At 37.4% G+C, this 25,621-nt stretch overlaps 1 protein-coding gene and 1 pseudogene across 1 annotated transcript in view; one reads left to right on the top strand and one right to left on the bottom strand.

Annotated features, from left to right (window-relative positions):
- The window catches only part of ZGRF1 (zinc finger GRF-type containing 1), an 80,780-nt gene that overhangs the window by 12,893 nt on the left and 42,266 nt on the right, over positions 1-25,621 (top strand). Inside the window, 7 exon segments of the mRNA XM_059377410.1 lie at positions 310-495; positions 1,052-3,314; positions 10,320-10,393; positions 14,416-14,493; positions 18,174-18,230; positions 19,997-20,182; positions 23,596-23,742. Coding sequence (XP_059233393.1) covers positions 310-495; positions 1,052-3,314; positions 10,320-10,393; positions 14,416-14,493; positions 18,174-18,230; positions 19,997-20,182; positions 23,596-23,742 — 2,991 coding nt within the window.
- Positions 12,345-13,216, bottom strand: LOC132002311 (large ribosomal subunit protein uL18-like; annotated as a pseudogene).

Genomic DNA, 25,621 nt, shown 5'->3' with positions numbered 1-25,621 from the left:
CTCACTAAGCAAGGGAGCCTGATGTTGGGCTCCATTCTAGGACCCTGGGATCATGACCTGAGTCAAAGGCAGACACTCAACCGACTGAGCCACCCAGGATACCTGATAGCTCTAATTTTACTATATTATTATCCTTTTTTATGCTTATTGATAGTTAACTAGTCTATAATAATAAATGAAGATTTGAATATTGATTCATATGTTTAATAACTATTATCTTTTGTGCCTTGCTAGTGCTAATGACTTACTAGAACACATGAACAAATAATTAGATGTATGTGATTTTAAATTTATTCTTTTAAAATTTAGGTGAAGCCTGGAGATGACCTAGAAAGTGATCGATACTTAATCACAGTTGAGGAGGTTAAAGTTGCTGGAAACATAGCTGTTAAACAGGATGTCATTAAGGAAGCATCAGAGTTAAATCCAAGGAGATTAATATCCTCTGGCCGGTCCCTTGGATGTCAGCCTGCTGGTCTAAAAAGAAAGTTTACTGTAAGTTTCTCTGTTGAAAATAGTAAATCAGTATATATTTCTTTTTCTTTTTTTTTTTTTTAATATTTTATTTATTTATTTGAGAGAGAGACAGTGAGAGAGCGCATGATCGAGGAGAAGGTCAGAGAGCGAAGCAGACTCCCCATGGAGCTGGGAGCCCGATATGGGACTCGATCCCGGGACTCCGGGATCATGACCTGAGCCGAAGGCAGTCGTCCAACCAACTGAGCCACCCAGGCGTCCCTCAGTATATATTTCTAATACTATTTCAAGAAGTAGTGAATTTGAAACTATTGTACTCTATCATTAAAATGGTATTTCATAATAAATGTTTAGGTAGTGAGGAAGTAAATCCTAATTAGAAAACTCTTAATACAAATGAGTATTTACATTTTAATCTTGCAAATTTTATATATTTATTACTTTACCTTGCAAAATAGACACATTCCATTTTCTTTTCTTTCCCTTCTTTTTTTCCCTTTTTTAAAAAAGCCAGTCCATTTCAAAGTTTCTTTATAGATAACGGAACAGCTAATAATTGTTTTAATATTTTTAGGGTTTTCGAGGACCACGTCAAGTGCCAAAGAAAATGATTATTACAGAAAATGGTGAATCCACAGAGTCACTTGAGGCTAAGAAACCTGGCCCTATTTTTCTTTCTCCCTTCTATAGCGCACCTCCTTTGTTTTCTACTGCTGGCAAGAAAGATATAAATAATATGCCAAGAGACCCTGAGAACAGTGTCACTTACAAAGACAGAGAGACAAATGGCTTACATTTTTCTTCGGTTGTCTCTACTCCATCCTTCAAGAATAACTCAGAAATGAAATGTGAAGAAAATTATTTTTGCTCTCCTGTCTATTCTGTAAATAAGCATTCAGATTCTGGACTGACCAATGAGATCTTAAAAAAAGATGGTTTGACCTCTCACTGTTTAGGAGTTTCACAAAACATCAGAAGCAAAGCACAGATATTAGCTCTTCTGAAGTCCAAATCAACTGGTACATTTGAGGAACTAAATTCTGGGACTACAGAACATCTCCCTCAGATACAACTACAAGGAAGTGTAAACATTCCTATTAAACCAAAGTGCATAGTTGAACAAGAAAAGTGTGCCCAGACGAAAAGCACAGACAGTTCACACCACCAGCATCAATCAGAAAATACCATGAGAAATAAAAGTCGATGGGCCATGTATTTATCCTCCCAGAGCTCACCTGTACATTCTTCTACTGAAGATGGAAATAATATAGAAAGGAAACCAAAGGTCCAGGGAGACAATACAAATTTAGATTTGAAAGACCTTTTGGTACAAGAGAGGATACAGGTCTCTGAAACATGTGCTGAAAAAGGTAAAAAGTATAATGAAGTCAAGCCAGTAGATGATAGTGATCAGTCATTGGATCAGGAAGTAAAATTGGAAATTCCTTCATTCTGTAAAAGCAACAGCTTACTAGTTACTTGTAGCAGTGTGGAGTGTGATGGCTTATTATCAGAATATGACATTAAAAAGAATAAAAAGATACCTGTTAGTCAAAGTGACAAGATGTGTTTAAAAGGATCAACTCTCGGTAGAGAAAATGCTCAGGAGGTAAAGAAGTATGAACGGCCAATCTCATTCCTGCCAGAATCTGGACATCTGCAAACTGAGTCTTCTATAGCTAACAATTCTAGGATCTCTGATGACTTTACCAATGTGCTTTCTAAAAGTAATACTGATAATGGAAATCATAACAGTATTCCTGAACCTATGAGTAATGCAACACAGCCACTTGTGGAGGTGAGTTTTAATCTGAACAATTTTGAAACCAGCGACACTGAGGAGGAATCACAGGAAGACAACAAAATTTCCCAGGATTCAGAGGGTTGGGTAAAGGAAACTTTGGTTAATGACAGCAGTTCGAGTGTTCAGAAGAGATGTGAAGATACAAGCTGTAAGAAAGTTGGCAGTGAACATTTGTCTCTTTTAACATCTATTGGGGATAAACATACAGAGACATTTCCTATTAAAGAGACTCTGCTGTCAGAGTTTTGTGATAAAGCTTGTGTAGGTGTTGACAGAGAACCTTGGAAAACTGGAAACGTTAGAAAAGAAATAGAAGAGTGTAGTGATATATTAAGCAGTTTTGACTCATCTTTAGAGGGGACTGATGATGTATCTCTAGATAATAATGAAAATGCTAATAAATCTATTCAAAAAGTCAGAATTAACTATGATAATGCTTCACTACAGAATAAATCTAAAGATATAAGCTCAAATTTACATATTCCTTGTTTAAACATAGCCACTGATCAGACTCCTAAAAACAGCCCATTCTCAGAACAGGCTGAACCTCAGCCTTTTATTATGGGAAGTAACTTAGACAAAAATGATGAATGGCTTTTACTGTCAACGTCAAGCAACGACATAAGTATCCAAGAATTAAATATTAATCATAATCACTCTGAAGAATGTGTTGCTCTTGATAAATCAAGTACCCAAGTTTCTAATTCTTTGTTTTACCCTCTGGGAAAAAAGCATCCTATTTCCAAAGATATGGAAGCATATATTCCTGAATCTGAAGATTTGCGAAGGATTAGAAGTTTAGACCATGACCATGTTGAAGTAGAAACTGATGGAGAAAGCAAACAATATTCCAATAGTCCTAGAAATCCTTCAGAACTCTCTGGATTAGTAAATAACATTTCCATTTTAAAGTCATTGTCTGAACACAGTACGGCTTTAGAAGGCTTGGAAATATTGAAAAAGAGAAGTATTACCTTTAAACAACAAGGAACTCTGAGCCAGATGACTGATGAACCAGATAACAATCCTGAAGGTTAGATTGGCATGTTCGTTTTGGATTGTTTTCTGAATAGCTCAGAGGTTGGAAAGTATTTGCTTTGGAGGCTACATTAAAGAATTACATAGTAAATTTTTAAAAAAAATTTTTTTTTAAAGAGAAAAAGAGTGTGCCTGGGGAAGAGTGTGAGCAGGGGAAGGGGCAGAGGAAGAAGGAGAGAGAGAATCTTAAGCAGGTTACATGCCCAGCACAGAGCCTGACACAGGGCTTGATCTCATGACCCTGAGACCATGACTTGAACCAAAGATGTTTTGTCTACTGAGCCACCCAGGTGCCCAAGAATTAGATAGTATTTAAATAGGCAATATGTGTACTTGGTAAAATCAATTCTAATAGAGGATAAAATGGTGAAAAGTTAAATCACCTTTCTAGTATAGTCCCTCAGTGCACTCCTAAGAATTAGCTAGTTTCCTTCCAGGGTATCCTTCTGGAAATAAGCATATACAGGCACATATAAGCAAGTATGTATGTGAATATCCATTCCTATCATACATTTTTTAAAAAAGATTTTATTTATTTATTTGACAGAGATCACAAGTAGGCAGAGAGGCAGAGGGGAGGGAGGGAGGGGGGGAAGCAGGCTCCCTGCTGAGCAGAGAGCCCAATGTGGGGCTTGATCCCAGGCCCCTGGATCATGACCTGAGCCGAAGGCAGAGGGTTTAACCCACTGAGCCACCCAGGTGCCCCCAATCAGACATTTTTGAACATGTGTTAGGAGATACTTTAAAAAAAATAATCATTAGTTCATATTGATCTCTCTAATTCCAGTTCTTAAACACTGGGTTCTTCCTGTCTTCCTCAATTTCACAATTGTATTTCTTTACTACCACAATGAGAAAGGGCCCTGGTTCCCAACACCATTAGTACGTTTACTTACTCAATTCTATAATACGCATCAAATGGCTTCCAAATTTTTACACTAGTATTACTACTAACAAAAAACCTTTACAAATGTGTAAAGTTCACAAATTCTTTTTCTTTTTTTCAAGATTTTATTTAAGAGAGAGTAAGAAAGAGCCTGAATGGTGGGGAGGGGAGAGTGAGAAGCAGACTCCCAACTGAGCATGAAGCCCAGTGTGGGGCCCCATCCCAGGATCCCAAGATCATGACCTGAGCTGAAGGCAGATGCCTAACTGAGGTACCCAGGCACCCCTCTTTTGGTTTGTTTTTGCAATATATCTTACTGAAAATACATAGAGTATTAAGTTAAAAAGTTACTTGGGTGGGACATCTGGGTGGCTCAGTTGGTTGAGCGTCCAACTCTTGGTTTTGGCTCAGATCATGATCTGAGGTGGTGGAATTGAGCCTCACATGCAGTTCTGTGCTCGGTGGAGAGTCTGAGGTTCCTTCTCTGTCCCTCCCCTGCTCGTGTACATACACAGGTGCACTCTCTCTCTCTCTCTCAAATAAATATCTTTAAAAAGTTACTTGGGTTATTCTCTTTAGTGTGGTTATGTTATAATTTGATGTAAATATAGTTAAATTCACTGTTTATATTCAGTATGAGGACTTTTTTGCCTATCTTTGTTGATTTATTTTTATTTCTGATTATGTAAAATATTAATCTAGTTCAGGAAACAAAGCTGTATAAAAACAAACTCAGACGCCTTCCTTGTGCCTTTCATCCTGTTCTTACCTACCTGCTAGACAGAGCCAGTATGTCATACCTGTGTTTCTTTTTGCAAAAAGAAGTGCTCCGTATTTACATTCTTGTTCCCTCCCTATTCAACAAAAGATAGTATACTCTATATATTCTTTAGCATTTTTTCACTTAATATATTCTGAAGTTTGCTTCATATCAGTTCATAAGACACATCCTCATTTTTTGTTTATATCATTTTTTGTGTAATATTTCACTGTGTGTATGAGCCATCATTATGCAACCTGTCTCCAATACTTTGCTATTACAAATGATGTGATATTAATTAGCTCTCCGTGTGTGTGTGTGTGTGCATATTGTTTGAGGTGTGTCTTCAGGACAAATTCCTAGCCGCAGGGTTACCGGGTAAATGTGTGACTTTATTAGATACTTCAAAATTTTCTCCATGTCTTATCCCCACCAGTAATGTATGAGAGTGCTTGTTTCCCACAGTCTTGCCAATGTGTTGCCAAGCTTTGGAATTTTTGCTAATCTGATAAATGAGAAATGGCATTTCAGTGTTTTTGAATTTGTATTTCTCTTACTACAAGTGAAATTTAACATCTTTTCATATGTTTAAGCAACATTTGTACATCTTTTTTCATGAACTGTCTTACCTTTTTGTCCAGATGTTTAATGGCTGTTAGTATTTTTATTCTCATTGATTTTTAAGAGTTTTTTTTTCTTAATATATTGGGGATACTAACCCTTTATTGGTGATGTGTGTTGCAGATACTGTCTTTTATATGTCACTGGTCTTTTGACTTTGCTTATAGTATATTGCCAATAGCATTTTAAAAAAAAGAAAACCAATATAGAACATATTAGTAAATATCAATATTAGACACATATAAATGTGAGTGAACAGTGTACTTGGAGATTCTCAAAAGTTAAAACTGAATTCTTTTTTTAAAAAATTGAATTCGTATTTAAATATCTCAAGGGATTCCTGAGAAAGATAAGTTTAATGGCAATTGATGGTTTATTTTCCAAAAAATTAAAAAGGAAAAAAATTTTCATGAAAAATAAGTAGGGGCAGACGAAATTATATAATATATAAGGATATAGATTCCTATTATGAATATATAGGAATTATAGAATTTAGTTTTAGGAAATCTTTTTTCTCATCAAGTTGGAAAGAGGATTATGGTTGAGTCTCATTATTTGCAGTAGTTATGTTCTATTGAATCAGCACAAACACAGGGCACTTGGGTGGCTCAGCTGGTTAGGCAACTGCCTTTGGCTTAGGTCATGATTCCAGGGTTCTGGGATCAAGCCCCACATTGGGTTCCTTGCTCAGTGGGGAGCCTGATTCTTCTCCTTATGCCTGCTATTGCATCTGCTTGTGCTCCATCTCTCTGTCAAATAAATAAATAAAATATTGAATCAACAGAAACACTGAATTAGTGAAAAATGAGTCATTGTTTTTAGGGGTATTTTCCATCAAACCTCTGGTCAGAGCATTTTTATCAATTGATCAAAATCTTGTTTTTATGAGTGTTTCTATTTAAAGGCATTAATTAATGTTGATCGGTTAACATTGAACTCATGGTGAACTACACAATGAGTGATTCCTGGAAAAAACTTCCCTAAACACACGTTTTCTCCGTAAAGGACATCACAGCCTTCTTGCACTTAGGAACATTAGACAGTATGCTTAGGGAACATTTGAAATAGCAAAGTCACTTAGAAGAAGCCCCAAAGTGTAAAAAATGTACTAAATAGACCACAAAAAGGATATTTGTTCATAGTGTGAGAGCTCAAGGAGGCAGAGTATCACCTTGTTCTACCTCAGCTGGGAATGTATGTCAGGAAACTCATTTTTTGTAGCTCTGGATGTCAAAAAATAACCCCCAAAACACAGGGTACAGATTTCGGGGTTCCAAATAAATTTTAGTAAGTAGGTAGGACCTGTGAGTAATGAGGATTGACTATTTGTTTTCTGATATCATAGATTTCTCTAGAAAGGAATAAGTTGGTTTTCTTGTGACACTGAGAAACTTGAATCTATTTATTGGAATATAACAATTGACTTCATGGAGTAAGAATCAGTTTTACCATCAATTTAGGATATGTGAAAGTGTTACGATTTTTTTCCTGTAGATTGTAGATTTTTTTCCTGTAGATTTCCTGAAGTTTTTGTGGGATGATTGAATATATCTTAGAAATGTTCATTTAGGGGGGTGCCTGGTTGGCTCAGTGGGTTAAATCCTCTGCCTTCAGCTCAGGTCATGATCCCTGTGTCCTGGGATTGAGCCCCACATCGGGCTCTCTGCTCAGCAGGGAGCCTGCTTCCTCCTCTCTCTTTGCCTGCCTCTCTGCCTGCTTGTGATCTCTGTCAAATAAATAATAAATAAAATATTAAAAAAAAAGAAATGTTCATTTAGAGTTTTATTCTTGAGTGAATGCAATAAAGGAAAACACATCTATTTTCACCAAGTGCCTTTTTGTTTATTTATTTATTTATTTTAGGATTTTATTTATTTATTTGACAGAGACAGTGAGAGAAGGAATACAAGCAGGGGGAGTAGGAGCCGGAGAAGCAGGCCTCCCGCAGAGCAGGGAGCCCCATGTGCTTGGGGCTCAGTCCCAGGGCCCTGGGACCTTGACCTGAGCTGAAGGCTGATGCTTAATGACTGAGCCACCCAGACATCCCCAAATGCCTTTTTATTTATTTATTTTTATTTATTTATTATTTTTAAAAGATTTTATTTATTTATTTGACAGACAGAGATCACAAGCAGGCAGAGAGGCAGGCAGAGAGAGAGGAAGGGAAGCAGGCTCCCCATTGAGCAGAGAGCCCAATGTGGGTCCTGGGATCATGACCTGAGCCAAAGGCAGAGGCTTTAACCCACTGTGCCACCCAGCCCCCCCCCCCCCCCACAAATGCCTTTTTAAAGCCTGTTTTAGAAATAGCATCAGGTTCCAAAATCCAATTACTTTAATTTCATTTAATTCTGAATTTTAACAGGAAAATAATGAAACCAGAAATGACAATGAACTAAAAATGATGTTTACACTAGATTTAGCTATGATTTTTTTTACAGTAAAGTTTTTTTAATTTAAATAATCTACACCCAACAAGTAGCTTGAACTCATGACCCTGAGATTAAGAGTTGTATGCTCAGGGCACCTGGGTGGCTCAGCCTTTGGGCATCTGCCTTCTGCTCAGGTCTTGGTCCCAGGGTCCTGGGATCCAGCCCTGCATTGGGCTCCCTGCTCAGCAGGAAACCTGCTTCTCCCTCTCACAATCCCCTTGCTCATGTTCCCTCTCTCGCTGTGTTTCTCTCTGTCAAATAAATAAAATCTTAAAAAAAAAAAAAAAGGTGCATGCTCCCCCAAACTGAGCCAGCCAAGTGCCTCTGATTATCTTTTTTACAATTTTAATCAATCTTTCTTTCTAATAATCACTTTAAAATTATAGTCTTCTTGGTGACTTTAGGAGAAATTGAAATGATTGAATATGTACCTTTTTCTTTAAGGAAAAAAAATCCTATTTTTAAACAGATACTCAGGTGGTATGGCCTGGCCATTTTCTCCTCTTTTCTATTTTGCAGACTTGCCAACTCTCCTGTTGGCAGGAGACTCTTTTTATATGTGTTAGGACTTTTGTCTGAACATCTTTACCTCTGGCATAGCTGGTAGCTTTTTCGTGTATTCAGATCTCAATTTAGATGTCACTTCGTGTGAGAGAACTTTCCATTCATCCTATCTAACATTATTCTCTGTCATTGTTATGAAGCCCTTTTGTATCATAATCTGAATTTATCTTTTTTTTTTTTTTTTTTTTAATCTTCTGTGGCCTTCCTTTTTTAAGAAACTACTGTTTCCCCAGTGCCTGGCACAATGTACTTAGAAGATAATTGAAGGTTTTTTTCTCAAACCAAAGTCAAATGCATTTAAGATAGACTCAGAAATAGCATTAAGTGCTTTTTTCTCATCTGTGTTTGCACATAGCAGCAGTGTAATGTTCTTGGCTTTATTCTAACAGTTAATATTTCATTTTGAGCATTTTTTAGTACAGGTTATTGGCTATTGAGTTGGTATTTTTCAATTAGTTTGAATAAAGAAAAAAGGAAGCATTCCTACTATTAAAAGGTAACAAAAAAATTTTCTTTTTTGAATTAAAAAAAATAAACATTTTCATATTTCTTACTTTTTTTTTTTAAAGATTTTTTTTTTTTTTAAAGATTTTTTATTTATTTATTTGACAGACAGAGATCACAAGTAGGCAGAGAGGCAGGCAGAGAGAGAGGAGGAAGCAGGCTCCCTGCTGAGCAGAGAGCCCGATGCGGGACTTGATCCCAGGACTCTGAGATCATGACCTGAGCCGAAGGCAGCGGCTTAACCCACTGAGCCACCCAGGCGCCCCTTTTTTAAAGATTTTTAAAAAGATTTTGTTTATTTGACATAGAGAGAGCACAAGCAGGGGGAGGGGCAGAGGGAGACAGGGAAGCAGGCTCTCTGCTCAGCAGGGAGCCTGATGTGGGGCTCAACCCCAGGACCTGCAGTTATTACCTGAGTCAAAGGCGAATGCTTAACTGCTTGAGCCACGGAGGCAGCCCTTTTTCTTGAATTTTTATGTTGACAATGTTTGACTACACGTATACTACATAGATATACAGAGGGAATAGTCACTAAATCCTGAAATATCCAAAGACCAGATTCAACAATTATCAAGAATACCTCATCTTCAAGTTTAAGTTATATTCCTGCTTTCATTCAGTTTTATAAGTAAGGGTTGTTTTTTAAAAAAGATTTTATTTATTTATTTGCCAGAGACGCAGCGAAAGAGGGAACACAGGCAGGAGGACTTGGAAAGGAAAAGCAGGCTTCCTGCCGAGCAGGGAGCCTGATGTGGGGCTCGATCCCAGGACGCTGTGATCATGACCTCAGCCGAAGGCAGATGCCCAATGACTGAGCCACTGTTTTGTTTTGTTTTTTTTAAAATTTTATTATTTTTAAGTAACCTCTGTACCCAGTGTGGGGTTCAAACCTACAACCCTGAGATCAGTCACATGCTATACTGACTGAGCCAGCCAGGCTCCCCTAGAAATAAGTTTTTTTTTTTTTTTTTTTTTTAAAGATTTTATTTATTTATTTGACAGACAGAGATCACAAGCAGGCAGAGAGGCAGGCAGAGAGAGAGGGGAGGAAGCAGGCTCTCTGCGGAGCAGAGAGCCCGATGCGGGGCTCGATCCCAGGACCCTGGGATCATGGCCTGAGCCGAAGGCAGAGGCTTTAACCCACTGAGCCACCCAGGCGCCCCAGAAATAAGTTTTTAAAAAGTTTAAAACACTATATATGAGATGAATAAAATAATTTTATTTTATGTGTTATAGTTAGGAAACCATTGACTGCAGGAGTTTTACAAGCTTTACCAAAGTTGCCTCATCTGAACCAGGATTCTCAACAGGTACATTTTTTCCCCTATATTCTTCTATTGTGATATAGAATGTTCTGTACTGTTCTTTATGATGAGACTGCTGTTATATATAGGGTGCCAAGATATCTTATCTCATGCCCGCCCCCAACTTGTATCTCAGTAATTATTTTCATTATATCCTTGGGGGAAAAAGAGCCTAGCAGTTCCATTTATTAAGTAGTGAGTAGTATTAAGCAATTTAGTAAGTAAGTATTATGTCCTACTAATTTAGTAAGCTTTTTATTTTTATTTTTTCCCGTTTAATTGGTATTGTTGACATATAATGTATTGGTTTAAGGTGTACAAAATAATGATTTAACATATGTATATATTGTGAATATATATGATCACTGTGAGCCTTTTATCTTATCTTATTTTATTTTACTTTTTAAGTAGGCTCTTCACCCAGCTCAGAACCCAGTGTGGGGTTTGAGCTCATGACCCTGAGGTCAAGACCTGAGCTGAGGTCAAGAGCTGAGCTGAGATCAAGTGTTGGTACTTAACTGACTGAGCCACCGAGGGGCAGTCCCTCATTCCGCTTTTTTTTTTTTTAAGTGGGCTCCACCCTGCACAGAGCCCAACGTAAGCATTTTACTTTTAAATATACACAATTGCTAATGGAATGTTTGCACTTGTTGGGCATACATTAGAACCTTAGAATAGATTAGTTTTCTTGTTCACATTGATTTTTGCATGGTAATTGATTTTCATCATAGCAGTTTCTAAAAACTCAATTTTACAAAGATAAAATGCCATTGAAAGAGATGGCATAAGATCTGATGTTGAACTGAACTACCTTGAGTTAACAGTTCATTCACTGATCAACAGATGCCAAGTGATAACTGTATTTCCCTTTAAATTTAAATTTTAAAATTTTTATAATTTTTTAAAGACTTTATTTGAGAGACAGAGCTAGAGAGAGCTAGAGAAAGCATGAATGGTGTGGAGGGGCAGAGGATGAGGAAGAAGCATACTCCGTACTAAGCAGGGAGCCTGAAGCAGGGCATGATGCAAGACCCTGGGATCATGCCCTGAGCTGAAGGCAGACCTGTAACCACCTGAGCCACCAGGCACCCCAATTTTTATAATTTTTAAAAGATTTTATTTATTTATTTGAGAGACAGAGAGAGGGAGGGAGAGAGAGAGAGAGAGAGAGAGAGAAAATGCACACAACCCAGGGGAAGAACAGAGGGGTAAAGAGAGGGAGAGAGAGAATCTTTTAAGCAGACTCTATTGAGTGCAAAGCCCATTGAAGGGCTCAATCTCCCAACCTTGAGATCATGACCTGAGCCAAAACCAAGAGTTGGATGCTCAACCCACTGACCCATCCAGACACCCCGTCCCTTAAATTTAAAACATTTTGTGCAGCCCCTGTTGATTTCACTGTGGTACCCCAAAGTACCTTGTTGAGCAGTTTAGGAACCATGGTAATAATATAAAAATTATGGTACTTATTAGAATACATTGATATGCTAGAATAAATCCTCTAAATTAGTGTTTCTTCTTGGGGATGTTTAACATATTTGGAGGGATATTCATTATATGGCACTGCTCTTTCTAAAAGACGTGTTTGAAACAAAAGAAAGTGAAATGTTTCCTTTGCCCCCATTTTGTATCTTACTGTATTTTCCAACTGTTTTTTTTCCTCCTTTTTTAAATACAGAAAAAATGAAGAAAAATAAAACTCACCCTATCACTGATAGGTAATTATTATTAATGTTTACAACATTTTAGGCCCATTTTCAGAAATATGGTTAGATTGTTGTGTGTGTAAACAGTTTTCTGTCTTTTCCCCTTAATATTTTATGTTTCTTACCTTATTAAGATACCTCTTAAATATATCTTCTATTTATTTATTTAGTTAATTTTTTACCTGCTTGGTGAGTTAGCTTATTATTGTCTTTATCTGAAAAATCTTCACAGAAAATTATGATTTGGTGTATTAGCTCTTAGCAGGCTGCTCCTGAGCTCTAAGGAAGCTTGCCTTCCTCTGAGCTACCTAGTTTTTCTTCTTGGGCAAGGGACATTTGGGGATGGTTCCACCTCATCTTTTTAAATTAACTTCTTTCTTAGGCTTCTTCTGGACTGGATTATCTCATATAGCAGCATGAGCTTTCTTAACCGTATCTCCATCATGTCTGGAGTTACATTGTTGTTTTTGTATTGAGAGAGCTATTTATTGTAAGCATCTTCATCTTCTTCTATTAGTAATGCATATCATCTGCAATGTTCTGACCCATGATGAGCTTCTGATGTACTTCTGCATTGAATTCCTTGCTTTCTGAATCATAAGTAGGAAATCATTTGGTAATGTGAGAGATAGACAAGCCTCCATTCACAGCTCCCACGAGAACCCCAAAACTTTATTTTCGGGAGTAGTTCTGGCAAACTCTGCATTCAGATAGCAGGTGAAAGTACCAGGTTGACCATCAGTGTTTGTCTCCTCCACTTTGGCTTCTGAGATCTTGGCCACGTCAAATCTCTTGAGAAGCCTGTGGGTCAACAGCAGGCCGGTATAATATGCTGTGGTATAATTTGTCAGGCCAACCTTCACACCATACTCTGGAGTTCATGAGCTTGCGCTGCACAACTATCATATCTCCTTCTATGTGGGTGTGAGTAATCTGACAAATGAGATCCCTTTTTGGTTACACAGATTTTTATCCTGTAGTGAGGTGTGTTGTGTTTATTTTTATCCTGAATTACCAAGTGTTTCTGAGCATAGTAATCAGTTTTATCCTCTCGTCATCTTCGAAATTTCACTTGGTATCTCTTAAAGTAAGACTTATTCTTGACAACTTTAACAAATGCCATCCTGCAGAACAGAGACCACGTTAGCCACTTAATCACAGATCAGCAGTTTAATATCTTTTAGAGGTTACTTACCATCCTATCCTATGGATAATCTGTGCTTTGGATAAGCAGTGCCCTATTTTGAAGATTTAAATTATTTCTAGCATTTTGTAGGATAAATAAAACTTCAGCAAATGTTTTTGCACATAAATCGTTGTTTACATTTTGAGTTATTTCCTTAGATTTGAGTCCCACATGTGGAATTGATAATAACTTGAAAGGCTAAGAACAATTTTTTTTTTCTTTTAAGATTTATTTATTTGACAGACAGAGATCACAAGTAGGCAGAGAGGCAGGCACAGAGAGAATGGGGAAAAAGGCACCCTGCTGAGCAGAGAGCCTGATGCGGGACTCGATCCCAGGACCCTGAGATCATGACCTGAGCCGAAGGCAGAGGCTTAACCCACTGGGCCATCCAGGTGCCCCTAAGAACAATTTTCTTGATTTATATTGTCAAATCTAAATATCTTCCTCTTTTATAGTATGAATATTTATTTCACTTCATATTCGCCAGTACTAAGATATTTTCAATGCTGAGACATGTAGGTGGCTTGGTTGCTTGGACATCCAACTCTTGATTTCGGCTTAGGTTGTGATCTTGGGATCGTGGGGTCAAGTCCAGCATTGGGCTCTGCTCTGTGTGAGGGCTGTTTGAGATTCTGTCTCTTTTCCTCTTCCCTTCCCCTCAGTCTCGTACTCTCTCTTCCTCTCTAATAAATAAGTAAATCTTTTTTAAAATTTTATTTATTCATTTGAGAGAGAGAGAGAGAGCATGAGCGGGGGGAGAAGCAGAGGCAGAGGGAATGGGAGAAGCAGACTCCCTGCTGAGCCAGGAGCCCAACTTCGGGCTCCATCCCAGGACTCTGGGATCATGATCCCAGCCAAAGGCAGATGCTTCATCATTTGAGCCACCCAGGTGCCCTGATAAAACTTTAAAAAAAAAAAAGATATTTTCAATTCTTGCTAAGTCAGAATAATATTTAATTAATATATAGTTTTTGTTCCTTTGATTTGATTTGTGATAGTGTTCTTTTGTTTTTTTATTTTTATTTTTAAATTTTTATTTTTTTCTTCTATTTTTTATGTCTAATAGAAATTTATATTTTATTTTATAACTTACTAGTACCTTTTAGTTATTCTGTTTATATTCTTTTCCTAAGATCATAAAAGAAAATGAAGTTGAACCAAGTGAACCACTTCAGTCTTGGCAGGTGAGTTAATCTTTTTTAAAATATAAAGTAGCCAGAATTTATAGTTATAGTTATAGATATGGCATATAATTTTATATTGTCAGGTTTTTTTTTAAGATTTTATTTATTGACAGAGATCACAAGTAGGCAGAGAAGCAGGCAGAGAGAGAGGAGGGAAGCAGGCTCCCTGCTGAGCAGAGAGCCCGATGGGGGGCTTGATCCCAGGACCTTGGGATCATGACCTGACCTGAGCCGAAGGCAGAGGCTTTAACCCACTGAGCCACCCAGGCGCCCCTGTCAGTTTTCAATATCATTTGTAAACTTATTTAGATGAGCCTGCTGTCTTGTACAAATATCCTGGTGTGGTCAATAGGATTTGGTTAAGTAACAAATCTGTTATCACAAATAAGTTTTTTTCTTTTAAGATTTTATTTATTTATTTGACAGAGAGAGATCACAAGTAGGCAGAGAGGCAGGCGGTGTCGGGGAGAGGGGAAGCAGGCTCCTGAGCAGGTAGCCTGATGCGGGGCTCTGTCCCAGGACCTGGAGATCATGACCTGAGCCAAAGGGAGAGGCTTAATCCACTGAGCCACCCAGGCACCCCCACAAATAAGTTTGTAAACTTGTAATCATTACTTAATTCAAGAATTATAATTGATAATTATAGCTGTACCTGTAACTCTGTTGCCTTAAAGAAAACAAAACAAATAAAATTCATTTAGGGGTGGCTCAATCATTTTTTATCCTTATATAATAAAATCAAATGTATAAAATAATAATGAACAACCACATATTTAGCTTAGAAATGATCACATTCTTAATTCTTTTCTTCACTTGAAAAAATAGGGTTTAAACCTTTTCAAGGGCAGTTATCACAAAATATAAACTGCAAATAACACTGTCATTCTCCACAATGAGTTGCTATTTATTTTTATTTTTATTTTTTAAAGATGTTATTTATTTATTACAGAGGAAAAGAGTGGGAGCATGAGCAGGGGGAGCAGCAGGAGAAGCAGACTCCCCATTGAGCAGGGAGGCTGACTTGGGGATTGATCCCAGGACCCTGGGATCATGACCTCAGCTGAAGGCAAACACTTAGCCAACTGAGCCACCCCAGCATCCCTATGAGTTGCCATTTAAAATAAATATCATATATTTTAAAAAATCTGTTGTAATCTCATAGGAATGAAAAAGATCTTATAATATTTTGTAAAAAAATTTTATTTCAATCTTTTTAGCATTAATATAGGAGTATATTTGCCTTTTTGTAATACCCTTCATACTATAATTTTCTGAAGCAACCTCTTCATGTTCATTAGTGATAGAAAAACTTTCAGCGGGCATCTTAGTGGCTCAGTGGGTTAAGCCTTTGCCTTTGGCTCAGGTCATGATCCCAGAGTCCAGGGATCAAGCCCCGCATCGGGCTCTCTGCTCAGTAGTAAGCCTGCTTCCCCCATCTCTTTGCCTGCCTCTCTGCCTACTTGTGATCTCTCTCTCTGTCAAATAAATAAATAAAATCTTAAAAAAAAAAAAAAAAGGAAGAAGAAAAACTTTCAAAATTTAAAGTTAGGGTACTCTTTAAGGATATAGTTAATGGCACTGCTATTTTATTTCTGCTAATTTAATTTCTATAATTAGCTAAAATAGCAACAGAAGAGAGGGTGCTATGCTAATTGGTTTTTTAAACTCACTATATTTGAACATTCTAAGTCTAAAATATGAGTTGAATGTTTTCAAGAACTACTTGGTTGACAGATGTGCTAAATATATTGTTATTAATGGAAGGTAACTATTATTTGAAGAAATGCACTACCTCTTGTCTATTGAGGAATTGTTTTCTCTATACTTTTTAAACATAAAAATTATTTCTGTTAAATTCCTTTTCAAAATCTCATTCATAGTAGAAATTATGATTATATAGTTCTTGATGAACTAAAAATGACTAGTTGCTCTTGTCTATATCTTGTGTTTTTATGGTTGCTAGGAAATTGTTTATCTTTTTATCTTATTTTTAATGTAGGCTTCATGCCCAAAGTGGGCTAGAACTCATGACCCTGAGATTAAGAGTCACATGCTCTACTGGGGCATCTGGATGCCAGTCAGTTAAATGGCAGACTCTGGATTTTGGTTTAGGTTGTGATCCCAGGGTACTCGGATTAAACTCTGTGTCGGGCTCCATGCTCAATGGGGAGCCTGCTTAAGGATTCTCTCTCTCCTTCTCCTGCCCCTCCCCTCACTTTTGAGCTCTCTCTAAAATAAATAAATCTAAAAAAAAAAGAGAGTCACATGCTCTACTGGCTGAGCCAGCCAGGTGCTCAGATTTCATTCTTCTTCTTTTTTTTTTTTTAATTTAATTTATTTATTTGAGAAAGAGAGAGAGAGAACATGAGCGGGGTGAGGGATAGAGGGAGAAGCAGACTCCCTGCTGACTAGAGAGCCTGACGTGAGGCTCAATCCCAGGACCCTGGGATCATGACCTGAGCTGAAAGCAGACGCTTAACTAGTTGAGCCACCCAGGTGCCCCTGATTCATTCTTTAAATTGATAACGCTTTTTACAATTTTTCCTCTTTTGGTTTCAAACTAATTTTTGAATTAAATAATCTGTATTAACATTAAGTATTAGGTTAGATGGGTGATTATTAGGTATGCAATAATTTTTTCTAGTGTTAAAATATTCAACTATGGGCTCCTGGGTGGTTCAGTTGGTTAAGTGTCTGCCTTCAGCCAGGGTCATGATCCCAGGGTCCTGCGATCGAGCCCCACATTGGGCTCCCTGCTTGTCAGGGATCCTTCTTTTCCCTCTCCCTCTGCCTGCCACTCTGGCTGCTTGTGCTCTCTCTGTCTCTCTTTCAAATAAATAAAATACAATCTTAAAAAAAATCAGCTATAGTTTTAGAATTAGGATTGCTTGGGTGGCTTAGTTGGTTAAATGTCTGACTCTTGATTTCAGCTCTGGTCCTGATCTCAGGGCTATGAGACTGAGCCCTGAGGTCGAGGCTTGGTGGGGACTCCGCCCAAGATTTTCTCTCTCCTGAGGCACCTGGGTGGCTCAGTTGGTTAAGTGTCGGCCTTCAGCTCAGGTCACGATCTCAGGTCCCAGGGCACACTTCCTGTTCAGTGGGGTTCTGCCTGTTCCTCTCTCTCTGCCCCTCCCACCACTTATATGCACAAGTGCACTCTCTCTCTCTCTCAAATAAATAAAATCTTAAAAATGATTCTCTCTTTCCTTCTGCCCCTTCCTCTTGTGTGCACGTGTGTTCCCTCTCTCTCTCCAAATAAGTAAATTTAGAAAGATTTTATTTATTTGACGGAGGGAGAGAGGGAGAGAGAGCGCACAAGCAGGGGGAGCAGCAGGCTCCCCAGTGAGCAAAGAGCCGGACACGGGGCTTGTGACCTGAGCCGAAGATAGACGCTTAAATGACTGAGCCACCCAGGCTCCCCTCAAAATAAATAAATTAAAAAAAAATTAGGATTAGAATTTTTTATTGCTGAGTTTTAAAATTACTTAGCATGTACCTTACCTGCTGGAGAACTTGCTTGCCAGAGGTAGCTTGTTATATGTTTGTATGTACAGAAGTAAGATTGAAATGGCAAGTGTACTTTGAAATAGCAAGCTTTAAGTTTTGGGAGTATTTTCCAATAAAACTCATGAGTGGCCTATAAAACTCTACTAGCTAACACACTTACTGATATTTTATTCTAGATCTTTTCCTTGGGAGATGGAGAGACTGCTTTTCTAGATGTTATCCCTAAACAATTAGAGAGAAAAACCTGTGACCCTAAGGTAAAATTTGTGAATAACTTTGATTTTCTAATCCACTGCCTTTTCCTGCTGTTTTTATACCACTTTCAGAGTTTTCATAGGCAGAAAGTTAATGAGCATAGTGAATTAACCTGATTTTAGGAACAAGAAAAACTAATGACTGGTACCCTTTATTTTACTTGAGCCTTTTCTCTTCACTAGTGAACTAATAATGCGTCATGCATATATATGATGCATACCCTAGAAACTGTAAGATAAATAAGCTGTAAATAATGAATGCTTTGCAGAGAACAAAATGAAGATCTTTATAGCCTTCAACATATAGGCTACTTTACCACTCCTACTTCTGTAAAAGTATATATAACCCAAGTTCTATCTAGTGCCATCTACTCCATATCAAAAATTTGTAGACAATGTAGCATATAAATACTTGGACTTTATAAATACTGATTTTATTCCTAATACCCAACAGACCTTTAAAGGAGATCTACATAGAAGCATAGAGAATAAGGTGTCTGTTACTTGTGGAGAATGTGTATTCTCCATCAAACAAATTAGAAATATACAGAGTCTCAATAGGTGAGACTTTTTTAGTTGAACTGTGTATGTTTTAAAATTTAGAATATTTTCAACAAAAGTTCTTTATAAAGGATATTTAGATTTGATTTTCCTTTCAAATGTGTGATTTAGAATCTTCATTTTTAAATAAGTGAATATTCAGATTATTTACTATCATAATTTTGTTAATTTATCAATTAGAAAATTCTATTAGCAATCTTAATTTTTTCTTAAAGATTTTATTTATTTATTTGACAGAGAGATCACAAGTAGGCAGAGAAACAGGGAGACGCAGGCTCCCCATGGACTAGAGAGCCTGATGTGGGGCTTGATCCCAGGACCCTGGGATCATGACCCGAGCTGAAGGCAGAGACTCAACCCACTGAGCCACCCAGGTGCTCCAAGCAATCTTAATTTTCCACTTTCTGGGTAGATTTGTCACCCAGTGAGGAATAAAATTCCTAGAACCCCTCAAGGGGGCAGTAGAGAAAGCTGTTTGAAGACTGAGAGCAGATCATCAGGTCTCTGAGGACATGACAATACCTCTCTGAAGTACACGCCTGTATTGGCATCATATTCTTAGGACTTTGTTCTCAAAGCAATAGGATCAGATCTTCTGGGAGGCAGAGAGCCCACCATCCCTCTTCTGGGAAGCCTGATAGTTTACAAAATGCCTGAACAAAGGAAAATGCTTTTTGTATTTCTTTACTTACTTCCTATTACATGTTTATTGACGGCTTCCGATATGCCAAGCATGGTGTTAAATGCACATGGTACCCTGATGAAAGCAACAGGTTTCTCCCCTCAAGAAGTTTATAGTACAGTTAGGATATAGATGAAAAGAAACTTCATTATAGTATAATGTGGTAAGTCTATAATGGAAAGTTGTATAATGTACATGGCACGCATAGAGAAAGGACCAACTGTATTTTGTGGTTTAATTACTCCATTATAACTATAGCTTTTGTGCTCCTTATAAAAAATTCATATTTATTAATGTTGAACTTGAATTCAATTAAATCAATAACCAAATTGTGTTTTATAATTAGCATGTGTTAGGATAATAGGAGTTTTTCTGGTTTTCAGTATTATTCACCAAATAATTATTTACATTAATATTTAATAAGAAAGCTAAATTGTGATTTATTTCCTGTGTATATATATATACATTGTGACTATATATCAATATGTACTTATTGCAATACTCATTTTTAATAATTTATTTGTAGCCTGTTGAGTTTCAAGGGCACCAAGTGAAAGGATCAGCTACTAGTGCTCTGATGGTCAGAGGACACAGCTCACAGCTAGAATGCGGTCAGTTTCCAGATAGTATTGAGTATGAAAACTACAGGACAGACACTTGTTTATTGACACCAAAATTGACTAGTGCTTGTATGCAGATTGATTTCTTGCAGGTAAAAATATTTTTTATAGTTGCACCTTGCCAAATCATTGACTTTATATCAATACTAAATTTTATGAAGAAATATTTAAATCTTTGAACAAATAAAAATTATCCTTACCCCCACTCTGTAAAGTATGACACTATTCACCTCTCAATTGCTACCAAATAGAGTTCATAAGAGAATGATACGCATATATTCAAAACAGTGTCTGGTCAAGAGATTAACATTTTTTTTTTTCCCAAAGATTTTATCTATTTATTTGACAGAGAGAGAGCACAGCAGGCAGAGTGGCAGGCAGAGAGAGACAGGGAAGCAGGCTACCTACCTATCAAGCAGAGAGTCCAATGTGGGGCTCGATCCCAGGACCCTGAGACTATGTCCGAGCTGAAGGCAGAGGCTTAACCCACTGAGCCACCCAGGCGCCCCTATAAGATATATTTTAAGGCAAAATGACCAGGCCTACCTAAGTGTGGCAGATTGCACATAGTAGTCTCTAAACCTCAAAAAATATTCTGTATTTCATCAAATTCCCAGGTACTATCACTGATTAAAAGAAGCATCATTATGGGGTACCTGGGTGGCTCAGTCAGTCAAGCATCTGGCTTCAGCTCAGATCATAATCCCAGGATCCTGGGATCAAATCCCTCATCCATCTCCCTGCTCAGCGGGGAGCCTTCTTCTCCCTCTGCCTCTGCTGCTCCCCCTACTTGTGCTCTCTCACTCTCTCTGTCTCAAATAAATAAATAAATAAATAATTAAAAAAAAAAGATTTTACTTATTTATTTGACAGAGAATACAAGTAGACAGAGAGGCAGGCAGAGGGAGAGGGAGAAGCAGACTCCCCGCGGGGCAGGGAACCCGATGGGGGGCTTGATCCCAGGCCCGTGGGATCATAACCTGAGCTGAAGGCAGCCACTTAACCAACTGAGCCACCCAGGCACCCCAATAAATAAAATCTTAAAAATCTTAAAAAAAAATTAAAAATCTTTAAAAAAATGAAAAAATAAAAGCAGCATTATATAATACTAATAAAGAAGAGCAGTTAACATTATACTGTGCTTCATCACTTTGACTTTTTTATTAAAAACTTTTTTATTGTGGTGGGGTGCCTGGGTGGCTCAGTTGGTTAAGCATCTGACTCTTGATCTCAGCTCAGGTCTTGCTCTCAGGGTTGTGAGTTTGAGCTTCATGTTGGGCTGTGCGCTTGGTGTGGGGCCTACTTAAAAACAAAAAAACTTTTACTATGGTTAGAAAAATCATAAAATTTATAATCTTACCTATTTTTATGTGTACAGTTAAGTAATCTGAAATGTATTTACAATGTCGTGAAGCAGATCTCTAGAACTTTTTCACTTCCACTTAGATTTTTGATGTTTTGCTTGTTGTAAGAAGTCTTGGATTTATTTGGGTGTAGATATTTTAATGATATATCACACCGCTTTGCCTCCTTGCCCTCTCTGAATGCAATACTCTTTTGTTCAGTGGCAAATGATAATGTTATCCTTTTGATGATGTTTAAATGGCAAAATTACATAACAAGTAATGTTAATGCAAACTCATGCTTAAGTGATTATTGTATGAACAGTATGACTAACTTGCATATGGTTTCACTTGCATAGCAATGCCAGCAGTGTTATGACTATTGCCAGTGCTATAGGGATGTAACAAGGTCATCACTGTTAGGGTGCATCCTTTATCTCAGTGATGTTAAGATATAAGAAATGTGAATGTAAGCATTGATGATATATAATGTATTCTGCTTTCCCTGAATTGACTTCATAACGTACTGCTTCTGTTCTTCTGTGTCTCACATTATAACCACAAATTATATGTGTGTGTGTGAGTGTGAGTGTGAGCGCACATATAGGGAGGTAGATAAAGATATAGATATGCACACACACACACTTTATCTTTTTACTAAATAAACTGATGAATGGATCTCTGTTTTCTAGTTCCCAGATGAAGAAAACTTTCCAAAAGGAGGTATTGGCTTTCATATTGAAGATAATTTTCAAGTGAGAGCTGAGTCTAATAAGAACTCAATTGAAAATGACTGTAAGTAAATTCTAAGTAAAATATAACATTAAAAATTTATTTGACATTGAACAGACTGTTACATAAAAATCCATGCTTTTTTTTCTTCTCCACAGTTATTTTAGATTTCTCTCCTAAAAATTCAGAACGTTCATATCATTATTTGGATTATAATTTTAAATCAGCAGAGAAGACTTCATGGGAAGGAAATAAGGTATAATGTAAGGAGAATTTTAATGGTTGAGAGTAAAAAACCTTGGTAATCTTGGGAAGCCTGGGTGACTTAGTCACTGAAGTGGCTGACTCTTGATTTCGACTCAGGTCATGATCTCAGGGTCCGGGGATTGGTGCCGAGTCAGATGCCACACTTGGCTTGGCAGGGAGTCTGCTATAGAGATTCTCTCTCCTCTCCTACCACCTCTCTTCCTGCTCATGCATACTCACTCTCTCTCTCTCTCTCAAATAAATAAACAAATCTTGGTAATCTTAGAAGAAATGAATCCCGCAAAAACTAAAAAGATAAAAATCTTAGGAATTTTTTAAAGCATGATCAAGAAAGTTTACCAAAAATCAACATTATTTTAGTGTTAAAACATCAGTATAGTTTGTTAGAATAAATAAGAAGGGAGAGCATGCACATGCCATGCAGATATCTGGAGCATTCCAGGTACAAGGAATAGCAAGTGTAGAGATTTTGAGGCAGGGGAATGCTGGCCAATTTATAGAATAACAAGGAGATAGCCCTGGAATGAATGAATGAATGAATGAATGAATGAATGAAGGGGAGAGTGGTAGGAAGTTAGATCAGAGAGGAAGTAAGGGGCTGATCTTACAGGGGTGCTGCACAGGACATTTTCAGAACCTTCTTGTACTTTGAGAGAGTTTGGGAACCATTAGAGTTTTAATGAGAGGAAATGAGAATCTGACCCATTTCAAATAAATCCAATAGTTTTTATTATTTATTTATTTAAAAGATTTTATTTATTTATTTGACACAGAGAGAGAGAGAGAGAGAGAGCAGAAACAGGGTGAGGGGCAAAGAGAGAAGCAAGCTACCTGGGGAGCCTAATGTGGGACTTGATCCCAGGACCGTGGGATCGTGACCTGAGCCCAAGGTAGACACTTAACTGACTGAGCCTCCCACTGACTGAACAACATAAATCCAATAGTTCTTAATGTTCTATATTTTACTTTTTATGATTATTATTGACTTTAATGAGTTTATTCTATCCTGCCCCTTTGGGAAGAATCTTTGTCCTGCTATAACTCTACATAATGTGCTTGACAGCATTATTTTTATAATGTAGATTACTAGAATTCATTCAAACTATAGGGAAAAAAGTATAATAACATTTTGGTCAGTAGTCTTGTTTTTTCTTTCTGAATAGGCGATATCACCAGAACAAAAGATCTCTACATTATACCCTGTTTCTACTTTTACTTTGAACTCAAGAAATGAAGACTTTGTGCTGGAATTCTCTGAGGAGTCCCTGAAAGAAAGAACTTTACCTGGTGACCTTTACTTCCTCAGCTTAGTTACTATCAAAGTGCTCTAATCCCTCTCTGTGTAAAATGAAGTTTTTTATTTGTTCAATTGTTACTAAACTAAAAGTATCTTAGGACCAGATTCTATGTCGTATCCCTCAAGCCTTCCCTTTTTCTATGCCAGATGGCTCTTACTTCCAAATACGGTATTTCCTTCTAACTTGCAGCTAGCTTCTTTCTTCTGTCATTTTCTCATTATGGACCTCTGAAATTGTCTTCTGTCATTACGGTTCTTCTCACAGCTCTAACTCCAGAGCCAGGCCCCTCTATTGCCCATTCCCCTTCCAGGGGAACAGTTCATTGTCAATGTCTCATCTACACCATTGGTTGACTTTGTTCTAACCTCTTTCTTTCCTCTGATTTGCTTAGGGGTCTCTTCAGCTGCTGCTTCCACAGTTGCATTTTCAAGTCTCTATTTTTTAAACTCCTACCTATGAGTAAATTCCTACTTTGTGATAAGTAGATTCTTTCCCTTAACTTTTCTTTTTCTCTCTCTTTTCTTATAATTTCACCAGCGGATCTGCACCTGATTCCAAAGCTGTGTTGGGTAAGAGGTGAAGTTGTAGGTAATTTTTTTGGTCATGAGTGGATGATACAAAAAAAAAAACTTTGTAATGTGAATGAGTAGTTGTGATGGAAAAGGTTTAGGTGGGTATGGTTAGTAGAGGAAACAAGGTAAGGAAGAGTCAGTATGGGAGGAGTGGGTATCCAAACAGGTGAGGTGACAATGAAATAATAAATAATTTTCATAGTTAAGCCATAGGTCTTTCTTTATTTTTTAAAATTTTTATTTTTTGATTTTTTTATTCAAGTATAAACATGTAGTATTTAATTAGCTTCAGGTGTAGAATACAATGATGCAACAATTTTATACATTTCTCAATGCCTATTGAGATAAGTGTGCTCTTAATCTCCTTTATCTATTTCACTCCTTTCCCCACCCACCTCCCCTCTGTGTGTCTCTGTGTGTGTGTGTATGTGTACCGCATCTTCTTTATCCGTTCATCTGTGGATGGACGCTGTTTCCATATCTTGGCTATTGAAATTAATGCAGTAGACATGGGGATGTATATATCTTTTCAAATTAGTGTTTTCATTTTCTTTGGGTAAATATCCAGTAGTGGAATTACTGTATTACATGGTAATTCTATTTTTAATTTTTTGAGGAACCTCCATACTGTTTTCCATTGTGGCTGCAGCAACTTGCATTCTCACCAACAGTGCATTGGGTTCTTTTTCTCCACATTTTTGCCAACACTTGTTATTTCTTGTCTTTTCTTATTTTGGCCATTCTGACAGATGTAAAGTAATATCTCATTGTGGTTTTAATTTGTACTTCCCTGATGATGAGTGATGTTGAACATTTTTTCATGTGTCTGTTGGTCATCAGTATGTCTTCGGAAACATGTCTATTCAGGGATGTCTAGATGGCTGTTAATAAAGCAGTGGACTCTTGACTTTGCCTCAGGTGATAATCTCAAGGTCCTGATATCAAGCTGAATCAGGCTCCATGCTCAGCAGGGAGTCTGCTTAAGGATTCTATCTTCTCCCACTGCGCCCCTCCCCAGCTCGTGCTTGTACACATGCTCGTGCACACTCTCTTTCTCTCTCTAAGATAAATAAATTTAAAAGAAAAAAAGAAAAGTTATATTCAGATCCTTTGCCCACTTTAATGGAGTTACTTGTGGTTTTTTGGTGTTGTGTTGTAGAAGTTCTTTATATCTTTTGGATATTTACCCCTTGTCTGATAATAGCATTTGCAAATATCTTCTTCCATTCTATAGATTGCCTTTTTCTTTTGTTGATGATTTCCTCTGCTGTCCAAAAGCTTTTTATTATAGTGTTGTCCCAGTAGTTTTTAATTTTGTT

This window comes from Mustela nigripes, chromosome 1 (genome assembly GCF_022355385.1).
Source record: "Mustela nigripes isolate SB6536 chromosome 1, MUSNIG.SB6536, whole genome shotgun sequence".
Taxonomy (NCBI): Eukaryota; Metazoa; Chordata; class Mammalia; order Carnivora; family Mustelidae; genus Mustela; species Mustela nigripes.
The sequence above is the reverse complement of the archived record's forward strand: the minus strand, read 5'-3'. Positions and strand labels throughout refer to the sequence as shown.